Here is a 24,092-nt window from a genome sequence, read left to right as displayed (position 1 = left end):
TTGTTTAAAACTAGAAAAGGGGCGATTTATTTAGATCAGATGTGAGGAAGGAAATGATTTAGTCAGAGGGTGGTGAGGTGCTGGCACTGCTGCCCAGAGCTGTGGGTAGCCCATCCTTGGAGGTGCCTGAGGCTGTGGATGGGCCCTGGGCAGCCTGATGGGGAACAGTCAGCCCACACAGGGGTGGGGTTGTGGGGCTATGAGGTCCTTTCCACCCCAACCATTCGGGAATTCTCTGATCTTTAAGACCCCTTCCCACCCAACCATCTAAGGTTCTACAACTCAGAGCTGAATCCAAAAAAACAGCCAGAGAGGTGCAGTCCACAGAGCAACCTCTGACTGCCGTGCTGCATGGGGATGCAAAAAAGCTTTCATGGCAAAGCAGAAGCTTTGTCAGAGATATCCTCCAAACATCCCTGCTGCACAGAGCAAGAGGACAGGCATGGAGGAGGTTGGTGATGTGGCCAGGCCAGCGGTGAGTCAGGATACAGCAGGCTCCAGAATTCACACCACCGCCTTCTGACTAATCCTCTGGAGCATGCTGTATGATCAGTGCATTCTATTCCTCCTGAATCCTAAATTAATGTTATTACCTGGATTATTTAATAAAGTCAGTAACAACAGGTTCCCTGCAGTTCTTTTTATCGATGCAGCGCTTTAAGATATGCAAAGAGTGATTTCCAGCTGACATAACCTTAGCAGAGATCCTTCTGGTGTGGCTTGGCAGGGCTGTGCGGGGGAGGCTGCCTTTAGTTCACAGGCAGAGACTAGAAATGCAGAGCTGTAAGTTATGGGGGATTTATCTGATTAATTGGAAGTGTCTAGCCACCAGCTGGCAGATGTAACATTGACTACAACCCAAGTAAAGCTACTTGTAAGGAATGATTAAATATCGAGGGATAATGCATTCTGATGGGCAGTACTCTAGCATCACAAACAGAGCACTTTCCTGGACATTCAGGGGAAAATGCTTTTAGCCATAGGGGGAGAGGAACACTTTCAGCAGTGTCACCCTATTAGGACACCGTTACTTATGGACAGCAACTTCAATAACTTGGATCATCTTTCTGGAAATAGAAATCTTCTCAGTAATGCCAACATTAAGCCTAAAGGACTTGGCTGGTCTCCTTGATTTTAGAGGTTCTGACTGGAAAAATACTGGGTATAATTCAGGGAGGATATAATACTTGCAGGGTTAATGAATCAGGTTTATGTTTATAATACAATTGTCAAGTTTTCCTTTTTTTTCTGCACAGTCAGACCAAACGATCCCAATGTATCCGTATCTTTTGGCACATGAGCAGAGAGCAGCCATATGTCACAGCCACTGATGTTTTTATAACAGAGCAGAGAAATCTGAATCCGAATGCCTTGAATAGTATATTCTGCAAAAGCTCATGGCCTTTTAGAGATAATCTGATTTGTACTAGCTGGTCAATAGAGTAAATGGACAGCAAAACAAGGACCTCCTCATAGACATTCAGTTGCTTTTGTGGATGTTACAAGGACTTTAATTACAACAGCATTGCTGAGGAGATAATGAAGTCTGAATAACAAAGTTTAGAAATTCTGATGCTATCTACAAACTTCGGTGTTGAAAGTACAGATAAAAATGTTTCTTATTTCATCTGGAAAAGCTTATACAGAGATAATTGCAATGCAGCACCGAGAGTGGATTTTAGCATCAGCCACTACTGAAAGGATTTTTCACTAGCTGTGTTTCACAGAGTACTCTGTAGTTACATTTGGTTTAGCCTGAGTAGTGTTATCTTCCATGCAGAGCCTTCAGGAAGGGCCTCAGAAAGATGCATTGCAATTCAGCTGTCATTAGATTTATTGCATGACCTTCTGTGGATCTCTCAACTGCTGTTCGTAACAGCAGCTCCAAAATGGAATCAGTGACGCTCCCTTAACCTGCCTCCCCCTGGAAGACTGAGCCTGAGTGATGTTTGCTTTGGCTTCCTATCTGCCCTAAGTGGAAAGTGTGGGAATTTCTATGCTAGGCTGGGATCATACGGTACCTCTCAATAATGCAGGACGTTGCCTCGTGGCTGATGGAAGAGGAGTAGGTTTGCCAGTCTCCATTGGGCAGCTCTCGCACTTGGACTGTAAAATATCGTATGGGTGACGATCCATCACTTCCAGGGACCCAATGCAACTGTAGGCTCCGTGATGACACGTCGGACTGGGGGGTGGTCAGCTGCTGGGGAGGGGCTGGGCGCTCTGCAATTGAAACATAGTGCATTACTGCCTTGAGAGGCTATTCAAGTTAATATAAAACGCGACAGAATAATTGGATTTTCACAGCGGTAATGCCACAGGAGATTGAACTTTTGGATTTGTCCCATGAAGTATAAAAGCCATCTCCATTCCTTTACCTTCTGCTGCAAAGATGAGCAGTAAAACTGATTCTTACCTTCCCGTGTAAAAGGTCATCACTGAACCTACACCCTTCTACCAGCAGATTTCAAGCTTGCAAGGATCTTAACTTGGCAGGTTGAGAAGAACTGTTAGGATCATCAGCCAAGCAAACCAGAGAAGTCTTTAATGAAACCCAGGTGTGCTTCCAGCTGCAACTGCTCCTTGGCAGAATTTGCCTGTAAACTGGTTCACTTTTTAACCCCTGCTTTCTGCTAGGTACCAGGGGACTGTGTGCTGCATGCCACGTGGCATTCTCTTCCACCAGTTGCTCCCTTGTCAGGGCATGAGGAAGTGAATGGAATGGGCTGGAACAGACTGGTGTGTGGCAGCATTCAAGTGCACAACTTATGGCCCATCCCAAACTCCTGCACCAAATCTCTGGCAAGGATCAGGGACCATCAGCAATTCCTGCTGCTGCTGCTTCCCACCACACTTTGGGGATGAGGCAGAACTGGGGCTCGAGTACCTCCTCAATGTTCTTACAGACATCCCCTCTGCTTCCCTTCCTACTCACTGCCCTTGAACCTGCAATGTCAAACCAGGCAGTGCCAATGCTGAAGGAGATCTTTCCAGAGCAATTAACAGCACACCTTTCAGATAAGGCAGGGAATGGTAATGCAGGTGTGAGCATGCCAGCCCCACTGCTTCCATATAGATCCCCTTTCCCATCACTGTGGCTCTGCACTCCATTGATTTCAATAGAGAAACTCTATAGAGTGAGGAATAATTGTTTAATTGTTTATCATGAAGATTATTGATTCTGATTAAAATGTGTGGCATGTAATAAAGCAGAAATTGATTGGAGACACCACAGTGACTTGCTTTTGAGAAGCAATTCAATTCAACTTCATCAGCACTCGTTTCCATACAAGCACACCCCTGACTGCATGATTCCTCCCAGCTCTGTACGGCGAGAGCTTTGTTTCCCTGCCATCCCCCAGAATGTTTCCTGTATGTTTTGGCATCTCTCTGCAGCATGCTCTTGCTGACATCAGTGCCAAAAGATCTGTAAGCTATTAGCTGCAGGAATTCCTCAGTGCCAGCAGCCTGAGATCCAGAGCACAATGCAAAAGGTCAACGCCTCACACTGACAGGCTGAGACAGGTATTTGGGGTTATTTTATCAGAGGAAGCGAGTGTCATGTGGGGATTTAATACTGCTGATAAGCTTTAAGCAGTGTGCAGTTTTGGGCAGGTCAGATCTTGCCGTTGGTCTCCAGTGATTGGGTTTCCTTCTGCTGCCAACGGGAGATCTTAAAATCTCCTGTGTTGCAAGATATACTTCCTGACTGTACGTACAAAGCCATTAGTGTGAAGAGTTTATTTATGGGAGTTTAGCCATGAGCAAATGCTCAGGTGAGCTGTTTGTGCAGGAATGTAAGGCTGGGCCATATGACTCAATGGAGTCCGTTTAATTTCTTGCTACATTTACATCTTGTGGCTCCACTCTGCCTGGATTCCTGGTGCTGACTATTCTGAAGGGTATCGTTCCATTCTGTAGACCCAAAGCACTACAGAAGCAGCTCTGGAGAATGCAGCTGCCATACAGCTTGGGATCTGTAAATCAGAGGAATCACTGCAAAATGCAAAGATACCTATTGGCAGTACCTGGGGAACTAAAGGACATGAATGAGGGACCAATTTTAGTGATTTTCAATAGAATTTTTATGCCTGCTTACCTCAGTATCAAGGACAATAAGGACGCTAAATGCATTTTTATGAATGGAAAGTAAATATCTTCTTGCTCTAGAATATTTATTGTTATGCATACAAGTTCCAGGCTTGTTTGTTTATTTACTTGTTACCAGAATAGCTGCACTGGATAAATTCCTTTATCAGCCCAGAATACCAATGGTGTTGATATAAGATTGTATATTCTTCTCTCTATACTTTATGTACGGGATCACCACAGTTAACTCTCAGTGCCTTGGGACTCAGTTCCATAGCACACACACACAGACAACAGTAGAGCCATCCATCAAAAAGAGAAAGAGTTCACTTTATGTCAAGACGTGCCTATTCAAGATAACCCTAAAGCACTGATAGCAGCAAGGGATCGTTGTTCCTGCAGTGGAGCTGGGAGTTCTGCCTTGAGCCATTGTGTACCCAGCAACAGCCTGGGAAATCTGAGCACATCTTATTGAAAAGGAGAGGCTCTGAGCTTTAAGTGTTTACTTTTATTGGGCATGGTGGTGTTTTTTATTTTTGCACACGCTGGACTTTAAACTTCCACTTTGACAACAATCAGACAGGGGTGGAAGAAACCTTGAGCTGATAAATCTGCTTGATAGACAGCATCTTTAGTAGAGGCACTTTTTGTGCTCCAGAGATTCTTTCTCTGAGGACTGCACTGTTATGCACTGGGAAGGCTGCACATGACCTGGAGAGCTGTGCTGGTGGGCATTTTAGTACCAATCACACAGGACAAAGGTAGAAACGCACCCCACTGGTCTTCCAAGTTGGTGGCTGAAGATCAGGGCAATGCCTACAATATTGTAGATAAGTATTAAGGGAGATGCGAGCTAATAGTAAGGGAGATCCTTGCTCTAGCACAAAATGATTTGGTAAAGTGTAGATTTAAAATGAGAGACCACTTGGTAATCACTGTTTTAAAAACTAAATATTATTTAAAGTACTGTCCTGAAGATGAATACAAAGGCAGCAACTTGGGTCAGAGTGGCACATAGCACAGAACGCAGTGATGCAGAAGGGAGTGATGCTGGCACCATTGCCTGGTAGCTTTAACTGTCAGCTCAAGAGTCCAAGTAATAAGTGCTTTGCACTGGAACATGGCATCTGGTGCAAGACCTAAGGAAATTCTACACTCCTGTTTGTTGCTAACATGTCCTCTTTGGGCTCCGAAAGAGAAATTTGTGTTCATGCACAAACAGAAAATGTGTTTGGAGATCACTTCTAAGACTGGAGAACTGACACAAAGCCTTGGAAACATGCAGTGATGCAGACCAGATACTTTAATAACTTGTATATATCTTTTACGTTTTGATACTTTTGGTATCTAAGCACCTACACTCATTCGAGTACATACGAGCTCTTGCTTTCTTAAGCAGGCTCCCTACAGAACAGAATTTGTTTGAGGATGCAGGCTGTGAACAACAGTTTTATGCCTGATGCCAGAAGTAGAAAAATCCAAGACAATCCAGATACAAACATTCTGCTTAAGTATATAGCAATGACTGGCCAGAGGAATTGCTAACACATTGGGTCAGGACTTCGATGCAACAGAGGAGCCCCGTTAAGAAACTCTGCAAGATCTCCAGCTCTTGTTTTGTGTTCCCTAATCAGTGCAATTCATCCATCACTTACATTCTTAAGATTACAACCCTTCCAGAAAATGAGAGAGATGAGAAAAAAAAAAAAAAGAAAAAGCTTGGACTGCAGAAGGAGGCTGCATATGGCCAATACTGCATCTGATGGAAAAATCAATCCCCAACAGCCTGTCTGCTTAGAAGAACTGCCTCTCATAAAAGCCTGCCTTGCTCACCAGGTTTCCAAATCATGACGTTGCTATGGTTTAGGGCAGGGTTATGGCGTGAGAAGCAGGAGGTGTACAAGCTGCAGCCTGCAATTAAAATTCCTATGAATGCAGCACAGGCTCAGAGGCATGGAATGGAAAGCACCCCAACCCATGGCTGCAAGTGTTACCTCTTTTCTCTGTCGTGATCACCGTGGCTTCCAGAGGCTCCCCCCAGCCCTGCCGGGTCTTGGCAGATGTCCGGAAGATGTAGGCTGACTCAGGGGTGAGGTCAGTAGCAGTGAACTGCCGGACTGTGGAGCCCACCTCCACTGTTGTGAACTTGTTGGGGCTGCTGCTGGCCAGTCGATATGCAATCTGATAGCCTGCAATCACGGCACCGACAGAAGAAAGTAGAGAGAGGTTAGGAATTTTTCTAGCTGTAGCACCAGAACTATTAGCTTATTGTAATTACTTGTTTAACTGAGACCAGAACTAAGTAATTTGCTTCCTTTAGTGCTATAAAACTCTGCTATATGCCAGCCCTTCGCAGTCAGGCGCAGCACCTTATGGGGAAATTACACACTGTGGTGCACACACGGGTCTGCTGGATATTAGCTGCAGCAAAACGGATCTCACTTTCCATCCTTCATCCCAACAAGACACAAAAACATTCAATCTTCCCCGAGCATACTGGTACCTCTTTGGAAAGGCAAAGGTGCAGAGTCCATTACGCATTGTGACAGCACTGGTTGGAGCTTGAAGTTTCTCAGCTGCAGAGCAGTTGGATTGCCCCAGCTGTGCAGCCCTCATGCTGCTCAAGTTAACCCTCACCCCTGCTTTTTGCATTTGCCTTTCTCTCAGCTCTCCCACTCTCCTATAATTGCATGGTGGATGCCAGGACTGCCAATAAAAGCATCCTCCTGTTCTGCACTGTTGCAGTCCCTGTCTGCAGCCCATGGAAGAAGCCTGCAAGCTGTGCAGTCCCACTTAAATTCTCCCGCATTCAATAATCAATGCTGTTGATGCCTGCAAATGATAGCCCCACTCCAACCTGCCTGCCTGATGATTACGAGCTTACGGTTTAGCATACATTATTAATGATCTAACCAGGCAAAGGAAGGCTTCCAGGGCTCTCACGCACCACTAGCAACAACTGTCCCCCAAAGAGGGTCTGCCAAATGTTCAAAGCTGTTCTGTACACCCAGCAATCGAATCAGGCTCTCGCTTTTGGAGCTCCATGTAACTTTCAGTCCAACTGCTAACTTCCAAAATCAATTAATACGGGACTGGTGTGGGGTTTTATTGCCCAAGCTGAATGCATTGTATGATTAAACGCTTCATGAAGCGATGCAGGGCAGAGGGCAGCCAACACATCAAAATCAGAGCAGATGAAAACAAAACAGTCATGACAGGATGCTGCCAACTCTCTGCTCATCTTCCAAAAGACAAAGGGGCCTGCAGACACCTGAGACCATCTTTTTCTCTTGAAATTAATATCCCAGCTAACGTTTGAACTCCCATCAAATTCTGGCTGTAACAAGAGCCAAACCTGGTGTGCTTCATTCATAAAGGTCCGTGCACGGGAACTGCAGAGTGTATCTTACCTGTGGCTATTAGACAAAATCAATGACATTTATTTTTCACTGGGAATGTGCAACAGTTGCCACATAACTGCTCAAAGAAAAGATACAGAGTTCACATGCCCCAGTGAATGCCACACTTGTATGGTACATAAGCAGTGAAATTTAATTGGGATACAGATGGTTATAATTTTGGTGTGCTGACTCTCATGGTACTATGGACAAAGCCCCAGCATTTCTTTGCCTTTTTTTTTTTTGTTTTCTACAGCTGCTAAGGGATGTGGGGCACACCATGGAACTGCCTCCATGGAACAAACCTGATTGCACAGCCACTTCTACGAGCAACCCGGCTCTCAGAGCACCAGGGTTCCAGCAAGCTATGGGTACAGCTGAGCCCAAGGCTGCTTCACAGCAGTGCCCCAGCACACAGTGGCTGCCTGTATTTGAGATCCCACATCAGGAAGGGAAAGCTTTCAGAACATCAAGGGTTAATTTTTGCCCCTGGTATCCAGCTGTGCGCTAGGTATATTCCTACAGCATTTCCATGGGTGCATAATGCTGCATTCCTAGATTAAAAAGCCTGATTTTCAGAGCTCCTGAAGCATGTTAAGCTGTCATCAACCCTGGGGTCTTACACTTTGAACACCTCACTGTTCTGCTGCCAATGACCTCCTTTTACTCACTGTGGCAGCTCTCCCATTGCTGGCCCCATATTTCTTTATCTTTAATACTATGTGTATTTTGATCTTCTCAGAAAGTCCACAGAAAGACAGACGGCAGTGGGGAGAATAAACGGGTACATTATGATCTTTTTTTTTCTGTTGTTTTTACAGATGTGTGGAATGCAGGAGTGAGAACAGTGGTGCAAGATCTCAATAAAGGGGAAAAAATAGTAAAAGAAAAGCTCTGAGGCAATTTCTGCAGCAGCAGGGAAGATGAAGGAAGAAGCAACTAAGATGGCTAAAGAAGTTTGATAAAGAGACCTAAGAAGTAAGGAATAAGACCTGCAGGGAAACCGAGAGTATTAAAAGAATAGGAAACTTGATTTATCTAGTTATTAAAAGATAAGTATGATATCTGGGACATATCATTGTCAAACGATTTTCTCTCTTTTCTAAACCATTGTAAACTATCAAGTGTAGCTAAAATGTAAGGAGGGAATAGAAAGATAACTAAATTACTGCTAAATGGTGGTACCCACTCTGGAAAGCCAATTACAAACATGCATGGATCAGGTAAAGAAACACACACTTATCAGCACCTCTATAACAACTTACAGCCTTGGATTCCATGGCCATAGCCTGCAGCTTTGTGACATTTTCTCTCGTTGACCTGACTTGAAGGTGCACATCCAACCTGTGCATCTGAGCTCTAGTTCCTCCCTAGAAACCCTTGAGATGCACTCAGTATCTTACTTGTGACCCCCTGCATCACCTTCCACTGTTGGACAATTGGGCAGCCAAGAGACATTCTGCCATAAGCATCATTGCTCATTTTCTTCAGGGTGACCCAGAAGACGCAGTATTTAAATGGCAGTTTGGATAATAACTTGGGCTAACACAAGACGAAAAAGATGCAATTATGAGGTTGATGATCTTCAGCAACAAGAGAGAGGAGAAGATAGGAAATGTTGGGTGAAATCAAATGAGGCAAATCAACAGAGATAAATGGAAAGTGTTCAAATGAATGTACGCTTGAGGTCTGCTGCACGGATGAAGCTTCCTTCCCCTACTTGATGACAGCAACAAGATGTCACATACGCATTAGATGAAAACAATATCAAAGGTTACGAATGAAAGCAAAGTCTTTAAGAAGTGATCAGAGGGAACTTTTCCAGGGTGGGAGTATCTTACAGAAAGTTCACTATCTGGATACTTAGTCAGAAGAATGCACATTCTTTTCTTCATTCTTTTTTTTCCCTACACAGCACTGGGTCCCAAATCTCTTCTCATTTGGAGTTGTGCTGATCACCATCCAAACTGCATAAAAAAGCCTTGAAAGATCATTTCCTTGGCGGTTTATTTATTCATTGAAACAAGGCTTATTTCTGCATTAGCATCTCCTTGAATATGTTTTTTTCGCACAACTGCGAGCGGTTTCATGAGCCACGCTTTCTGAACTTAGTAAATGGCAACAGCCTGAACTGCCTGTTAAACGTTAGGTCACTAACGCAGCCACCAGATTCCCCAAAGCAAACAGGCAGGAAGACGGCAACACCCAATGAATATAGAAGAGCTTTCAAGCTCATCACCATACAAAGCCCTTCAGAACTGACAGCACCCGCTCATGCAGGCCGCGGTGCAGCAGAGATACAAACACTTATTAATTTGTCACAGAACTTAGGGAGAGCCAAACGATACCGGGAGGTTACGGTCTGCCTAGCGGAGCAGCAATCCAGTTTGTTGATTTTACTGCTTATCTGTTTAAGGGCCAGCGGGTGTGCAAATGCAGCCCAGGATCAAAATGTGCATTTGCAAACATGGATTACATCCAATTTCAGTTCTAATTCTCAGTGGAGTTCTTACACTCTTTCGCAGTAAGCTTCAGGTAAACGCTAAAAGCAAGGATACCGTGAGGAATACTAACCAGCAAGCGTGGCTCAGCTCTTGGTACAGGCAAAGCTCACTGATAGAACTGCATATACACACATTAATGCACTGTTTTCCTTTAACAGTGTTTGGAGGAGCTACGCTAGGTGCTGCTGAATGGAGAGCCAAGAAGAAGATGGAGTTAAGCCTCAAGTTGGTTACTGCAACACTCCCAAAAGGAGAAGTGGAGATATCTAGCAGTCCTCCACAGTAAAATATTTAAACAAACAAACAAGCAGTTTTCCCTCTTGGTGCCTGCCAGTATTTCATCCTGTTAATCTCCCTCTGAAATGCTAGAACATGTTTTGATGTAGATTACAAAAATGTTAGCTGCAAAGGTGCTTGTATACTCAGAGGACAAAGCCAGCAGAGCAGGAACATTAGTTCAAAGGCTGGGAATAGAAGTTGCTCTTGCAGAAGAAAAGTATTTTTCCTCTTTGCAGCCCCACTGGTGAATAACAGGGTGGCATGCAAAGTTACGTTGACTTGTTTTTTCCACTAATTCTACTTCACTGACCTTGGCTGTGGTGGTTATAATGCTGCTTCAGAAGTTCATCGCAGCATTAAGATTTGAAAAGTGCACAAGAATGAAAGTAAACATGCAACCTTTAGTTACAACACCATGCTGGTTTTTTAGCTATTTTTGAAGCACTCCTCACATCCTCAAAAAAGATCACAGAAATAACTCAGCATGAGTAATTTTTACTGTTTCTCTCTGACATTGGCAGTTAACTGCTTCCTCCATGAGCTTCAATTTTTCTGCTATCAAAAAAAAGGAGAGGAGGGAGAGCTGTTGAATAAAGACAATGGACCTCAAAGAGGTGGACAGGGGCAATTGGTATATAGAGTCCCCTGGGAAGGAATTCTATGGGAAAAAGGAATTCAGGTTAGCTGACAGTTTTAAAAGGGACAAAAATACAGGTACAACGATCCTAATGCAGACAAAAGATGTTAGGAGCCCGATATGTTTGCATTCAGACCTCACTAATGCCTTCAAATTCAAAACTGAATTGTACTAAATGTTGAAACAGGATGGGCTGCTGAGGGGGTGTATAAATAGACAGCACTGGCACACAGGGACAAAGTCAGAACAGCCACAGTGCAGGTGAGTTCGAACTTAAAGGGGAAAGGCAATGTGAAAGGTTTTAGAAAGATATTAGAAACACAAGAGAGAGAATGAGAGGTCAACTATTGGGAATAAAAGATGAGCATGAGACAAGTGACACAGAAGAGCACAAGACAGACACCTCGGTTGCTTCATTTTCACACAAAAAATGTTGCTTATTAACTAGATACTTAACACAAATTAAAACTGACAACAATAGAAGGAGGGATGTAGGCTAGAATACAGAACAGGTTAACGAATATTTAGCTAAGCTAGATGTAATCAAGTCAGAAAGGCCTGATGAAATTTGCCCTGCAGTGCTATATAACTAGCAGGAGCCATCTCTGAATAATCAGTGATTATATTCAAGAACTTGTTGAGGATAGGTGACATCTCAGAATGTTACCGAAGGGCAAACTGAATGCTCTGTCTCATAAAATGGAGGAAGAAAGACCAAAGGAATTATGGACGTATCAAGCCAAAGTTTAATACTTAGAAAGACCCTGGAAAAAATATGAGTAAATATATAACCATCCACAGGGATAATAAATTGCCAGAGAACAGCTAATATGTATTTGTCTGGAACAAATAATAAATACCAAATAATCTGTTTTCTGCTTTGACAGTGTAATTGGCCAGGTGGGAAGAGTAGATATGATCCGCATTGACTTTAAGTAAGGCTTTAATATGGTTCCAAGCAGCCCTGTCAGAAACAAGCTAGAGAAACAGAACTTAAGAAAAATACGGCACATTCTGCTGCCATCACTTAAAAGAAAAAGTCAAAATGTTGTTAGCAATAGTTGGCTGAGAAATGGATAGGATATATTAAGTAAGGTCTCACGAGAGCAAGTCCCGAGTCTGTTTCTGTTCAATACTTTCATTAATGACCCGGCTGATGGAATTGCCATTCTGCTTGCAAACTTCAAAACTAAAACCAAATTGGGAGCGGTTCTGAGCCCTTTGGAGGACAAGACGGTAATTTAAAGTGATTCTGATAATGAGGAGAGCTGGTCTGGAATCAGAAAGCTGAAATTCAATAAAAATACATGCAGAGCGTTGCACTTACAGAAAATAAAAAGCTTAATGTACATGGAAAAGAAGGATTGACCTGGAATTGTACTGCAGAAAAAAGGCAGGAATTAATAGCAGGTCATAAACTTACTTAGTTACAACAGCAGTGCTGTAAAAAAGGCAAGGCAATGCCAAGTACCCTGGGATGTGTGACTAGGAATGGACGGCTCAGGTCACAGGAGCCTGCAGTCTCCATGCTAAGCACTCTTTAAGAGATACCCTTCCACCTTTCCTCCCAGCTCTGCATCTGTATGATTTTATCAGCGCTGTGGCGTTGACCATGAATCGAACCAGAAGTGGAGGAATTGCATAGAGCACTGTTAGGAGATTGAATAGAAGAGTTCTTACTCTGCAAAACTTGAAACGTCAGTGAAAGATGCTGACTGAGTGCAGCAAGGTGAGACATCGGAACAGTGGGGAAAGCTGAATATCTTTAGTACTTTCTCATCATGTGCACCAAGTGGTTTTTGTTTCCTCCACATCCCGTGATTCAAATCCCAACCTCTATAGAGAGCAAGTTTATAGGATACACAGTTCCTTAAAACAAAAGCAACAAATCAAACCAACAAGGCAGGCTGGAAGCCAAGCTTCCTCGAGTGCCTTTGGATCCCATCTGATGATTTCTCTGCATCTCCAGGTGCCAGGATTAACCCACAAGAACTTTTAGGAACTGCACACCTCAGCAAAGGCCCTTGACTCAAAAGCTACACACAGCACCAGACCAGTCCTTTATCTAATGGGACATTTATAGGGATAATCCTTGCTCACCTGCATAGCCTACCACATAGTGTGCTCCACATCAGCACAGAACACAGGCAGAATCACTGTGTAAATATCAGATGCATTATCTTAAGAGACATGAATAGATTCTTGCACTGTAAAAACCTTCAGTGCCTTACATGTACAAGGAGCTGCTGGTGTGCTCTGGGTGCAATGGCAAACCAAGAGTTATCACAGCAGGAAGGTAAGGACATTTGTCATGAATTCCTGGCGTGCCATGCTGCCCCTGCTGCCTTTGATAAAAAGCCAAATGTGATTTAACTCCTTGCAACCTAACAGACAGTACTGGCTGGAGGAAGCAATGAAATAGAAGCACTCATGAAACTGAGAAGTCAGGGATGCGTGGCAAGGAGGAGGGAAGGAAAAGATGGGAAAATCCCACTTTGTCCTGCTGCAGCTCAACATACAAGTATAGTTGGACAGATGAGGATTCAAACACGGCGTCAGGAATGCAGTGTAACCCTGACATGGGAAAACACACAGCATGGAGCCTGGCAGAACCTCCCTGCTCTCCACAGGACCTATTTTCCTCTCTTTAGCCACTGATTTGCTTAGTTGTGCTTTCCAGCCCAGTGTGCAAACAGAAGGAAAACCCAACAGCAGCAGCTTCCCTGCTCCTCACCCTCTCCCCCTTGACTCCTTACCCAGGATGATGCCGTTGGGCTCCTCTGGTGGCTGCCAGACGATGCGCACTGACGTCAGCCTCACCTCGGGGAACACCAGCCTGATGGGAGGCCCAGGGGCTGCGGGGGGACAGAGGTGGTGCCCGCAGGCACAACATGTCAGAGGGGTTACAAGTTTCCCAATCGCTTTGCACAGAAGGCGGCCAAGCTCACCAATAATAAATAGATGGTTAGGAGCACCCATGTGCAATGCAAAACATATGGATTCAAAGGAATTCTGTCCACAGGTGCTGGAATTGAATAATATCTCCTCTGTGTGGCCCCAGTGCTGGCTTTGAACTGCCTTCTGATCTTACACGTGCATTCTAAACACAGAGGTCTGAGGCAGCGAACCCGATGCACACTGATGCAGACAGCTGGCAGCTGCAATGGCCATCCTGGCTTTGAGAGGTGAGGAGATGTTAATTCACACATTTGCATCTCCAAAATTTCCCCTTCGGCACAAATTCCACCTGCCTCACCCCTGATGATACATTTAATAAAGCGGAGCCCAGAGGAGACACAACACATTTATGTCAGGAGTAGGGAGAAGGAAGAACAATTTGTATCATTTGCCAACAGGCACTTAAGGAGGGAACTGCTATAATGGGGTTATCTAAAACAAACAGTTTTAAATATTTCACATTATAGTCTGATGTGTGCAATTCTGTGACTGCTCTTTCATTCCCTGCAGAGTTCTGCTAATATTAACTTATCTTTGTTTCCTTTCAAAGTCACCACACAGGCTGAATGCTGAGAAAACAGCTATAGAAATGCCTGGGAGGGACTGTTCCTGCTCTCTCCCACCCCTGTCCCCACTCAATCCCACCCCTCCCCATCCCTGGCCCTGCACACTACAGTAAATGCCAAGGTAAGCCAAGAGTCTGAACGTGTTTGCAGCCCAACCAAACAGCTTTAATGAAGTTCCTTGTAGACACCAATTTTTATTCCACTTCTACTGGGAACATTTTGATGAGAAAATAGATTTTTTTTTTTTTAGTTTTTTTTTCTTTTTTTTTTTTCTATTTTTCATTCATTGGGACTAATAAGCAGAAGCCTCTTACACAGACACTATCCATCATTTAATAGTGAAAAGGCAATGAAACTAAAAGCAACTTTAGCATCAGCAAAGCCAGAAATACTCTAAATGTTGAATTAAATTTCCGTCAAACTCCATCAGCAGGGATGCTCTCACCCCACAGAGATGTTCAAACAGAACTGGGGTGAGGAAGGGGAAGCTCGGGGTCTCACAACACAACAAACTGCACTCTGTGAGCTCATGGGAAGCACTAAAGGGGGCTACAAGGGGGGCTGCTATGAACCCTTCTGGGCTCAGTCCTTATTCTTGTGGAAAAAAAACAGTTTATTGAAGCTGTAATTTCCACGCCTCTCCTTCAGCCCAAGCAGACCCAGGTTTGTTTATTGCTTCCAATTGCAGTGCTCTGCTTTTTGCTTAGAGCATGATTGAACATCAATTGGCATTTATAATTGGGCTCTAAAAATTGTCTTCGGTAGAAGTTTTCTTCATCGAGCTTCAGAGGACAAATAATTTTAAATTTTTTCCTCTTCATCAACTTAGGGAAAAGAGGAAATGGGCAACTGGTTTTCTGCCAAATTCTATCCCATGGCCAATGGAGCAATACCGTTATGCAGAGCAAGGATCAATTCCTCTAAGTTCAAAGTCAAATAACAATCCCAGCAACCTCAGTCTGGCCTTTCTACACTTGTATCACTACAAGAACATGGCGTTATCATCAGGTAATCCATACACTTACCATCATCCTTGGTCCTTTCTATCACAGCAGGAGAGCTGGGGACTCCATCCCCAATGCGAGTGAAGGCCAACACCCGGATCTCATAGAGCACATACTTGCGCAGGCCAGACAGCAGGCAGGACTGAGTGTGGTTACCTCTTACTGTTTGACTCCTTGGTTCAGAGTCTACGTCTTTTGCTTTGTAAAGTATCTGTAGAATAATGTGGAATAAATGCATATGAATACAGAAAGAAAAAGTTATTACATGAGATCTGAAAAAGGGCCATGCATTTAAAATGTTCCTTTTCACGAGATACGAGATTAAATTCAGCAATCAACCCTTCCGAAGCCAGCACACTTCTGATATCTCATCCTGTTGAGTTATGGATGATATTAACATCCCTCAGGTGAGCAATAAATAATAAATAGAAAAAACGTAGCCAGGTAGTGCTCTAATAACAAAGTGAACATGAAGCTCCAGCTGCGTACCTTGTAACCCAGGATGAGACCATTTTGCTCTGACTCGGGGACTGCAGACCATGTCAGAAGGATCTGGGTTGAGCTCACAGCTTCAGCAGACACGTTCTCAGGAGGAGCAGAGGGAACTGGAATTAGAGATGAAACAGGTAAGGCTTTCCAGGTGATGCTGTTCCATCTCCCTGTCTGCTTGGGATTGTTTTGGGATCCCTAATCCCAAAGCACTCAGATACACTCTCAACAATACCTTCTTTCACATTTATTATTCACCACCTTTACATTTCAGCTTACTTCACATTATTTTAGCAGTTCATTTAAGAAACCCAGTGTTTGTAAAGAGCTTAACACTTACCACTAAGCACTGTCTACAGACAGGCATTAAATACAGGTAGACATGAATAAACTTCAGGTTTCTCGTATTTGCAGTAATTAGAGTTATGTTTAGACTGCTGGACTTCTACAAAGTCCACCTCCTACGTTTTTCTCTCCTGTACGTTTTATTTCCCTATGCCAAAAGTGAGAAATCTTTATGAATGGGAGTTTATCTTATGGTATGATCTGTTCTAACATGAAGTTTTATGCCACCCTGGCTTCCTATATTATTCAAAAGGAAATTATAGCATCTTGTCTAGAGTTAGCAATAATTCCAGCCACTGGATTGCACCCAGACCTCCCAGTTCAGTGAGAAGTGCTTTAACCTCGAAGCCTTTTGATTATGTGATGGTGCTTAACATTTGCAATACATCAATTATAGACAGATACATTAAGGCAAGGTGTATTTTCAGGGACTGATACGGTGTAAATGAAAGATATGCCTATTTCATTTATGTTGTAAAATTGGCTCTTATGAAACCGAGATCATTATTAGAACGGATGGCACAGGAACACTGTAATTTTCTGTTACTCAACAGAGGAGCAAACCTGCATTTTTTCATGCCATTAAAACTCAACCCACTGCAGAACCACCACGCAACTGCAAGCTTTTGTGGGCAAGCTCAGTAGCTATGCAATGTTACGCAAGCAGAACCAGAGACTATTTTTAAGAGTTCACATTTTATGCTTCCCTTTTCCATTTTTTTTTCCCTCATGGCATTTCCAACATCTGAAGGGTATAATCTCTCCTAAAGCACAATACACCTGTCAGACCTCGAGAGAACATTCACCAACTTATGTTACATGAATACTCGTGGACAGTGAGGCTTGATTAGGACCTGAGTACATCGCAAAGCGGAGCACAAATCTCTGCCAAAAAGTAATGCTTCCCTGGCTGTCCGAATGAAAGAACAGATCAGCTGGTTTGAAGGCTAGCTCCTGAATCTCCTAGCAACATGAACAAGATAATGAGTATGACACCAGAATTAATATAAATGGAAAAATAAAATACACCAGCCCCCACCCCTGTGCACTCAAGGTTAACCACAGAGATAGTCATTTCTGAAACAATTTCCCTGTTACCAATTATTTGGGACACGAGAAGCAGGGCACCATCACACGCCATTGCAGCAGACTGAAATCCGATTTTTCTTCCCCTCTAATGCTGAAATGCTCTTTTTTTTTTTTTTTTTTTTTAAATCTCCCAGATTTATCCCCCACAAGGATATAATTATGTTAAAGGAAAATAGATTGCCAGGAGCCATGAATGTCTTTGGATAGCTGCCACAACTTTATCTGTAGATCTTCACAAAGAGTTACTCCCACATGAATCACTTCTGGAGAGAGAAAGGGTGGAGGTGGGTCGCGGGAAACCAGAACACAAAGAGGAAAGAAGCCCTTTCCAGCCACATTTATTTTTATTTTATCTGGTTTGAACCCTTTCAGGAGCAAAAGTTCCTTTATTTTACAAATATTTCTTTTCCCCTTTGATCAGCAGCCACCAGATATCCCAAATTCACAAAAGGTTGGGCTGCGGCCGGCTGGCCCTGTGTGCAAGGCTGCTTTGAGGTGTGTGCGCCATCCTGCTGCTGGCAGGGGGATGCTGAAGCTCACAAAGGACAGGATGGCTGATGGGAAGGTTTATTAGCTCACACTCCTCTTACTCCCCAGCGACAACGGCCAGAACAGCTCAATGTCCCCTCTCTCTGGGGAGGAATCTCAGCCCAGCACCTGAATGGCAGACATCCTTGCATTCATCGTGTATTTCGCTCCACTGCTATTGTCATACTGGTGTTGAGAATTAAGTTTTAATACGGATGTATGAATTCAGGGTGTGCAACTGATATTACAGATTTTATTGTTGCCTGTCTCTTATCAGGCAACACAGTTTGATCAGCCCTTTAAAGAATGAATTGAAATGTAACATCCATTTATCTGACCCCTCTCCTCACTCAGGATATCCTGCTTCATAGTAATTACGGTTTGCTGTGACTGATCAGTGACTTGAGTGAGGCGTATAATCCCTCTTTCCCCTGCAAACTCTGATGCTGTTTCCTTAACCGTCGCACTGAAGACTTTGCTGGAATCTCCAAAGCAGAGCTCTCATTAGTAACCTGCAAGAACGGAGCAGAAGCCAAGCAACAGAGTCCAAAAAAATCTCAGAGCTTGAAAGAAATGAACTGGAAAGACCGAAACGAAATGATTAGCTAATCCAGCAAAGTGCCAGCCGCACGATGTGCTTTAGAAGATCAAACATAGGAAATTATATAGAGTTACTGGTACTTTGCACTGGGGCTTCAATAACAACTCAAGTTTTTCAGTTATCCGTGTTGGCATCTAAGATCATGCATCTTCTTTCTACATCTAATAAAATCATATTTAATATACAGCAAATGATGTTGTTGCATGTCTTTAACTGGGCCCAAAGCAGCCTTCAATAAGCTAGTTCATATTCTGGCATTCTAAGAAAGCTGGGTAGTGTGATGATGTGGTTATCTCCATTTCTTGCAGCTCATTTTAGCTGAATACCCTTAATTGTTTTCTGAAAGTAAAAAAATAAGCTGGCATATGGTACATCTGACATCAATTAAGAAGTACAAGTTTGGAGCGAGGTTCATGGCAAAAGCAACATAACTGCAGTACAGCATGTAAGCATTTTGCCGATAAAATTAGATATCAGGTGCCCACTCTCAGTTTGTACAAACTGACAAATCTTTGCGGTGACATTGGGACACATCTGAATTACCCAGCGATGCTTTATCACATGGCAAATGCTTCGTGAAGGTCAGGCTCTGACAAATCAAAAGACTGATCCTCGCTGTGCACGTGTGCCCATGCTTTTGTGGGAGCTCATTTTGCAAGGTGAGCACACACGCTCATGTAACTGCAGGCCCGAAGATATCAAGGCACTGAGTGTGGTGTGTTTGGGATGAACTCTTTGAAAACAAGAGGGTTTATATTTAAGACAAATCAGCCCCATCTAAGTTGCTTAAAGCACTACAAGCCTTCACACTTTCTCGCTTTCTCTTTATTATGCCCACTGTCATTTACAGTGTATAGAGTGGAAACTGAGCTTGTTACTCTGCAGTTAACACCATAATGTTTAAGAGACCAAATGTACTTTGAAAACATACGTGCAATTTCACTGATAGTTCAAAAGCCAGTTCTAAAAAGTGCTGTGACCTCTTTCTCTGGGTATAGGTAACTTTTATCCATATTATAACCTCATTTGGAGGTGCACACAGGTTAAGTGCACGTTCCCTCTCACACAGCTTGCTGCTATGCCAGCGCTTTTTGTGTACCACAAACCTAAAAAGATGCAGCCAGAAGTCTGAGCCTTGACTTGCTCTATTCAAGAAATCAGATGTTCGTATCAAAGGAAGTACATGAAAAAAAACCAAACCCAACACAACCACACACAAATGAGCCCCTACAGCCCAGATCACAGCTTTGTATTATTTTGATCCTGGTTTCAGCGAGCCTCCTATAATCAGTTTCAAGTCAACTCTCTTTTAATACAGCAAGAGGAAATGCCAAACACACACATGTAACCTCTGATCTTTAGATGCTGAGCAAGAGCACTGTAATCCTAAGGTTTTATGAAATCACTTAATCTTAGTATTTACCTCCTTTCAAAAGAAGTGTTTGAAGAGCAGTGGAAAGGAGAAAATGGAGAACACGATATCTTTTTATTATGACACAAAACACTTCAAAACTACTTCGTCTAGGTCACGCTATCTCTAACTCCAATACAAACAGGCCCTGTTTAAAATACCTCTGGCGATAGCTTTCCAATTACTCCTTCCCAAAAAGCACTACTTTAATGGAGTGGGATGACTTTGTCTAGCCTTCTTCTCAGCAGTTCAAAGGACAGTTACGTGAGGCAGCAGAGCAAACTGTGCGCTCCCCACAGCTCTCACGCTTCATACCAAATGATGCTGCCTGGTGCAGAGCACACACACATGCAGGTATGTATCTCTCAAGGTGGGGTATGGATATAATTGAATTCCAAAACATTTTCATGAAGAAAAACAGAAAAAAGAATATATAGTGAGAAAAAAATATCATCTCAGCGCTGGGCTTTGCACAAATACAAGTCGCAAAGAACTTTTAGTAGTGAACTTTAAAACTGCATGTGTCATCCATTCTTTTATTCATCTGCAACATAAATTTTAATTTATCAGGTGCATGCAGGGCAGGTTTGGGAATAGGTGATGTGGAAGCTAACAGCCAGAGAGCAGCTTTTCAAGATCTGCCTTTACTGTTGCTGCTGTGCTAACAATAATTTACTGCTGCCAAAAGTTGTGAGTTTGCTGACACTGTTTGAAGTCTCTGTGCTACTACGGATGAATCAGACAACACAGCACCTGTGCTCCATGTCTACGTGAAGGTTATGTCTACACAGAGGTTACGTCTACACGAAGGTTATGTCTATATAACCTTCTGTACACCGTTTTAGAAGGTAGTTTTGAAAATGTGCCATCAAAAGCTCAAATAATTATCTCACTTCCATGTGGCTCATTAGCCCTCTAAAATAATTTGTGCCCTTTTAGAAACACGCACTGTTTGAAATTAAATTTCAGATAACCATGGCTGCCAGAAAACCTGCCTCAGGCCAGGAGCGGGTGGGGAGGAGAGAATGAGGGGCAGTGAAGCTGTTAAGGAGGAAGAAGAGGCAGAGAAGGACGGAAATGAGCTCCTTGTTGTGCTGCCTGCAATGCTGCCAAATGGTAGCAGGAGCAGGAAGAGGTTGTTTTATTTGCTATGAGATTTAAACAAACCTTTCATGCTGGTTTATAGGTTTATGTATGAGAACATGGGAAGAGTAAAATAACTAAATATATATATAAGTAAGCTCCCTCAGACGTCTATCTTTTTGCCTTCAGTGCATTTAGAGATCATTTGTTTTCTTTCTGATTTGATTTAATGGGTCAACAATAAAAAGAACTGAACAACAAAAAAGGCATTGCATGCTGAAAACTCTCTGGCTTGTCCTTCCCAGCTGACGTGGCGCTCTGACTCACCGGACTCCCGCGTCCGACCTCGCACCACTTCACTCCATGGTCCTGCCCCAATGGCGTTGAAGGCCTGGATCTGCAGCTCGTACTCTGTCCACTCCTCCAGGTCCTCGATGGTGCACTCTCTTTCCAGCCGGTCATTGATGACCTTCAGCAGGGCAGAAGGCTGCAGATCCACGCGCCAGAACTTGATGCGGTACCCCACAGACTCTGGGTTGCCATTGTACTGCGTGTCGGGCAGGGGCTGGGGGAGAAATCCAAAGAAAAGCTCCATATTACAGCTCAGAACACGTTGCCAGAGCTTTGCAAATGGCAAACCAGGGCGGTCTTTACTCGTGTAAGGCCACATGAAGGCAAGAGAGATGGAGGAGCTGATTTACATTTCATGGCCTCCAATTTCTGTGTTGTTTGAGATTTCAATTTTAACTTCAATTTCGTGCCATGTTGATACGCAGACAGAACTATGCCACTTGCTGTGGGTGCACCAACAGAGATGATACCAATGCAATGTATTCAGAACTTTGTGATTAAATATGGAAATGAATGATAAATTACTGAAGCATGTGACAAATTCATTTATCGTACTTTTTAAAAAATATATATATTTTTTTACTGACTCTCTCCCTGCTCATTTATCAGCGGAGATTTATTCCAGCATTCCAACTCCCCAAGCAATTTCTGAGATTAAAATATGAAATAATTAGCCTACTTCGTGAAGTTTCAAGTTTTTCCCCATAAAACTAACTACATGATGCTGCAGATGGCTGAGATTCAGTTCTGACTCACTGGCAAAGTTTGATATCCATTAACATTTCACAGCGCAGAAGACTATACCCTGCAGGCAAGCAGGGCTAAAAATGTGACCCCTGTTCTGTTGGAAGGAAGGAATTCCCAGCTCCCAGAGGGACACAGATTCACCTGTAGGTCTTGAGAAAGAGAGATTAAATGCTTTCAAATGCTGATGTTATCAAGCATGAAAAAGGTACACTGCGGCATTTTCAGCTGTGCTGCTGGCTCCTCCTGAACCCTGCACAGCTGGACTCATGAAAACCAGGCTCCCAGATAGTACAGCAAGGGAACACGAGCCTAAAAGTTTTTATGTCTTGAAAACAACTTGGAGTTGGTTTTGATGTAAGATATACCGCCATAGTACCAAAGGTCTAAAAATGTGGGCATGGTGAAGCCATGAATGAGTTATATAGGGCTTACCACATAACTGCCAAAGCTCTCCTGTAGACACTACTGCTCATTTGGTGGGACTGTGAGACATTCCATGGACACTGAGTGTCTACAGGTCAGATCTGTTGGTCTTTCAGGGTGCAGACCACAGTCCTGCACCTCAATAGCAAACTGGAATTATTCCCCACTGATGGGAGCGACTCTTTCTTGTTTCTATAGCCTGATTTTGTCTCCCAGCTGTAATGAGTTTATGCATGGAAAAGCTAATGTGTGGGTGAAAGGAAACCTGTGCTTCATCAGCTTCACACCACAGTAACCCCAGCGGAAAATCCTACCCACCAGGGAGAAAGAAAACCATTGTGGAGCAAGCTGATTGCCAAACAAGTCCTGGTGTGCGGTAAGTGAGACAGTCAAAGGGGCACAGCAGTGTCACCAACCACTGCATCTTTGCAATTAATTCTTTGTTTCTAGATTTTATCACATAACCCCACAGCCTTTCCCATATCTATCTTCCTACAGGAGTGCAATGTGCAAATGTTGCCATCACTGAACCACTCAGTACCTGCGGAATGGCTGTCAATGGCCCCTGTGTACCTCCTGGGGTCAGTTTTACTCAGCACAAACAACTGAGCCCCGGGAAACTGCAAACCAGCTCCAGCATTATATTTCTGTCCCACACGTTGACCCAGACGGTGGAACTGGAGTCTCAGAAGCCAAGGTTTTACACACAGGCATATATTCCCCTGATGAAGTGGCAGAGGCAGTGGCAGTAGGCAATTTAAGTGATTAATAAGGCACTTAAGGTAAGTCTCAGATTTCCAACTATTCTGAAAAAAGGAAATAATTTTGCCGTCAGCCTCAGGCTGAACGCAAGGGAAAAGCATTCCCAAGCTGCAGGCAGCTCCTAGGGACTGAGCTGCACCCCAGCTGCCAGCACCCCACCCCTGCACCCATCCATCCCCATCTCACCACCCAGCGCATCCGCAGGCTGCTCTCGCTGGCTGTGCGCACGCTCACGCTGCTGGGAGCCACGTCTGGAGGGGCTTGAAGTGTCTGGATGACACGTGAGGGCTGGCTCAATGGACTGGCACCCACCACGTTCACCTGCCGCATCCGGAACCTGAGGTGGAAAGGGAGAGGCAGAGTGTGAGACCACCCTGAGAGCCCCCCGGAGTGGGAGGGATGGGGAGCTACAAGGCGGGTGTAACTCAACAGCCTGCAAAGGTCATCGTATGCACGTCCCCTTTGTATTCACGGCTGAATGGTTTGTGGTAACTGTGCTCAGATCCTCTCAGGTATTAGAAAAAATGAAAATGAGATTAGCTTGGGGTCGATTAGAAACTTAGGTATTTGTGTGAGAAATTTATGTTAATTATGCCGAGTCTGATGAGCTTATGCTGGCAGTAAGTGATTTTCTTTTGCAGTGTTTATACAATACATCCAGAAAGGTATTAAAATATCAAACTTCAGATATTCTCATTCCCTGTCAATATAAAAAATATACCAGTGATAACATTTCCCCTCAATTACTGGTTGAAAGAAGCTGATTTATCCTCGCGCTGCGTTTTCAGCCTCCCTGCACAAGAAAGATTAAGTTATTTAATATGGATA

The 24,092-nt window shown here is 43.6% G+C and overlaps 1 protein-coding gene across 2 annotated transcripts in view; it reads right to left on the bottom strand.

The window, feature by feature from the left end:
• Positions 1-24,092, bottom strand: part of SDK1 (sidekick cell adhesion molecule 1) — a 358,865-nt gene that overhangs the window by 55,996 nt on the left and 278,777 nt on the right. For both annotated transcript variants that reach the window (XM_015876860.3, XM_015876861.3), the window contains exons 24-30: positions 23,451-23,601; positions 21,309-21,546; positions 15,925-16,040; positions 15,457-15,646; positions 13,664-13,762; positions 6,084-6,278; positions 2,022-2,223 (exon numbers count right to left, since the gene is read on the bottom strand). In XM_015876860.3, the coding sequence (XP_015732346.2) occupies positions 2,022-2,223; positions 6,084-6,278; positions 13,664-13,762; positions 15,457-15,646; positions 15,925-16,040; positions 21,309-21,546; positions 23,451-23,601 (1,191 nt within the window). The remainder of the gene's footprint in view (positions 1-2,021; positions 2,224-6,083; positions 6,279-13,663; positions 13,763-15,456; positions 15,647-15,924; positions 16,041-21,308; positions 21,547-23,450; positions 23,602-24,092) is intronic.

This window comes from Coturnix japonica, chromosome 13 (assembly GCF_054131305.1).
Source record: "Coturnix japonica strain WE chromosome 13, WE-NBRP24, whole genome shotgun sequence".
Classification (NCBI taxonomy): domain Eukaryota; kingdom Metazoa; phylum Chordata; class Aves; order Galliformes; family Phasianidae; genus Coturnix; species Coturnix japonica.
Note: the sequence above shows the minus strand (reverse complement) of the source record. Positions and strands in the feature narration are given on the sequence as shown.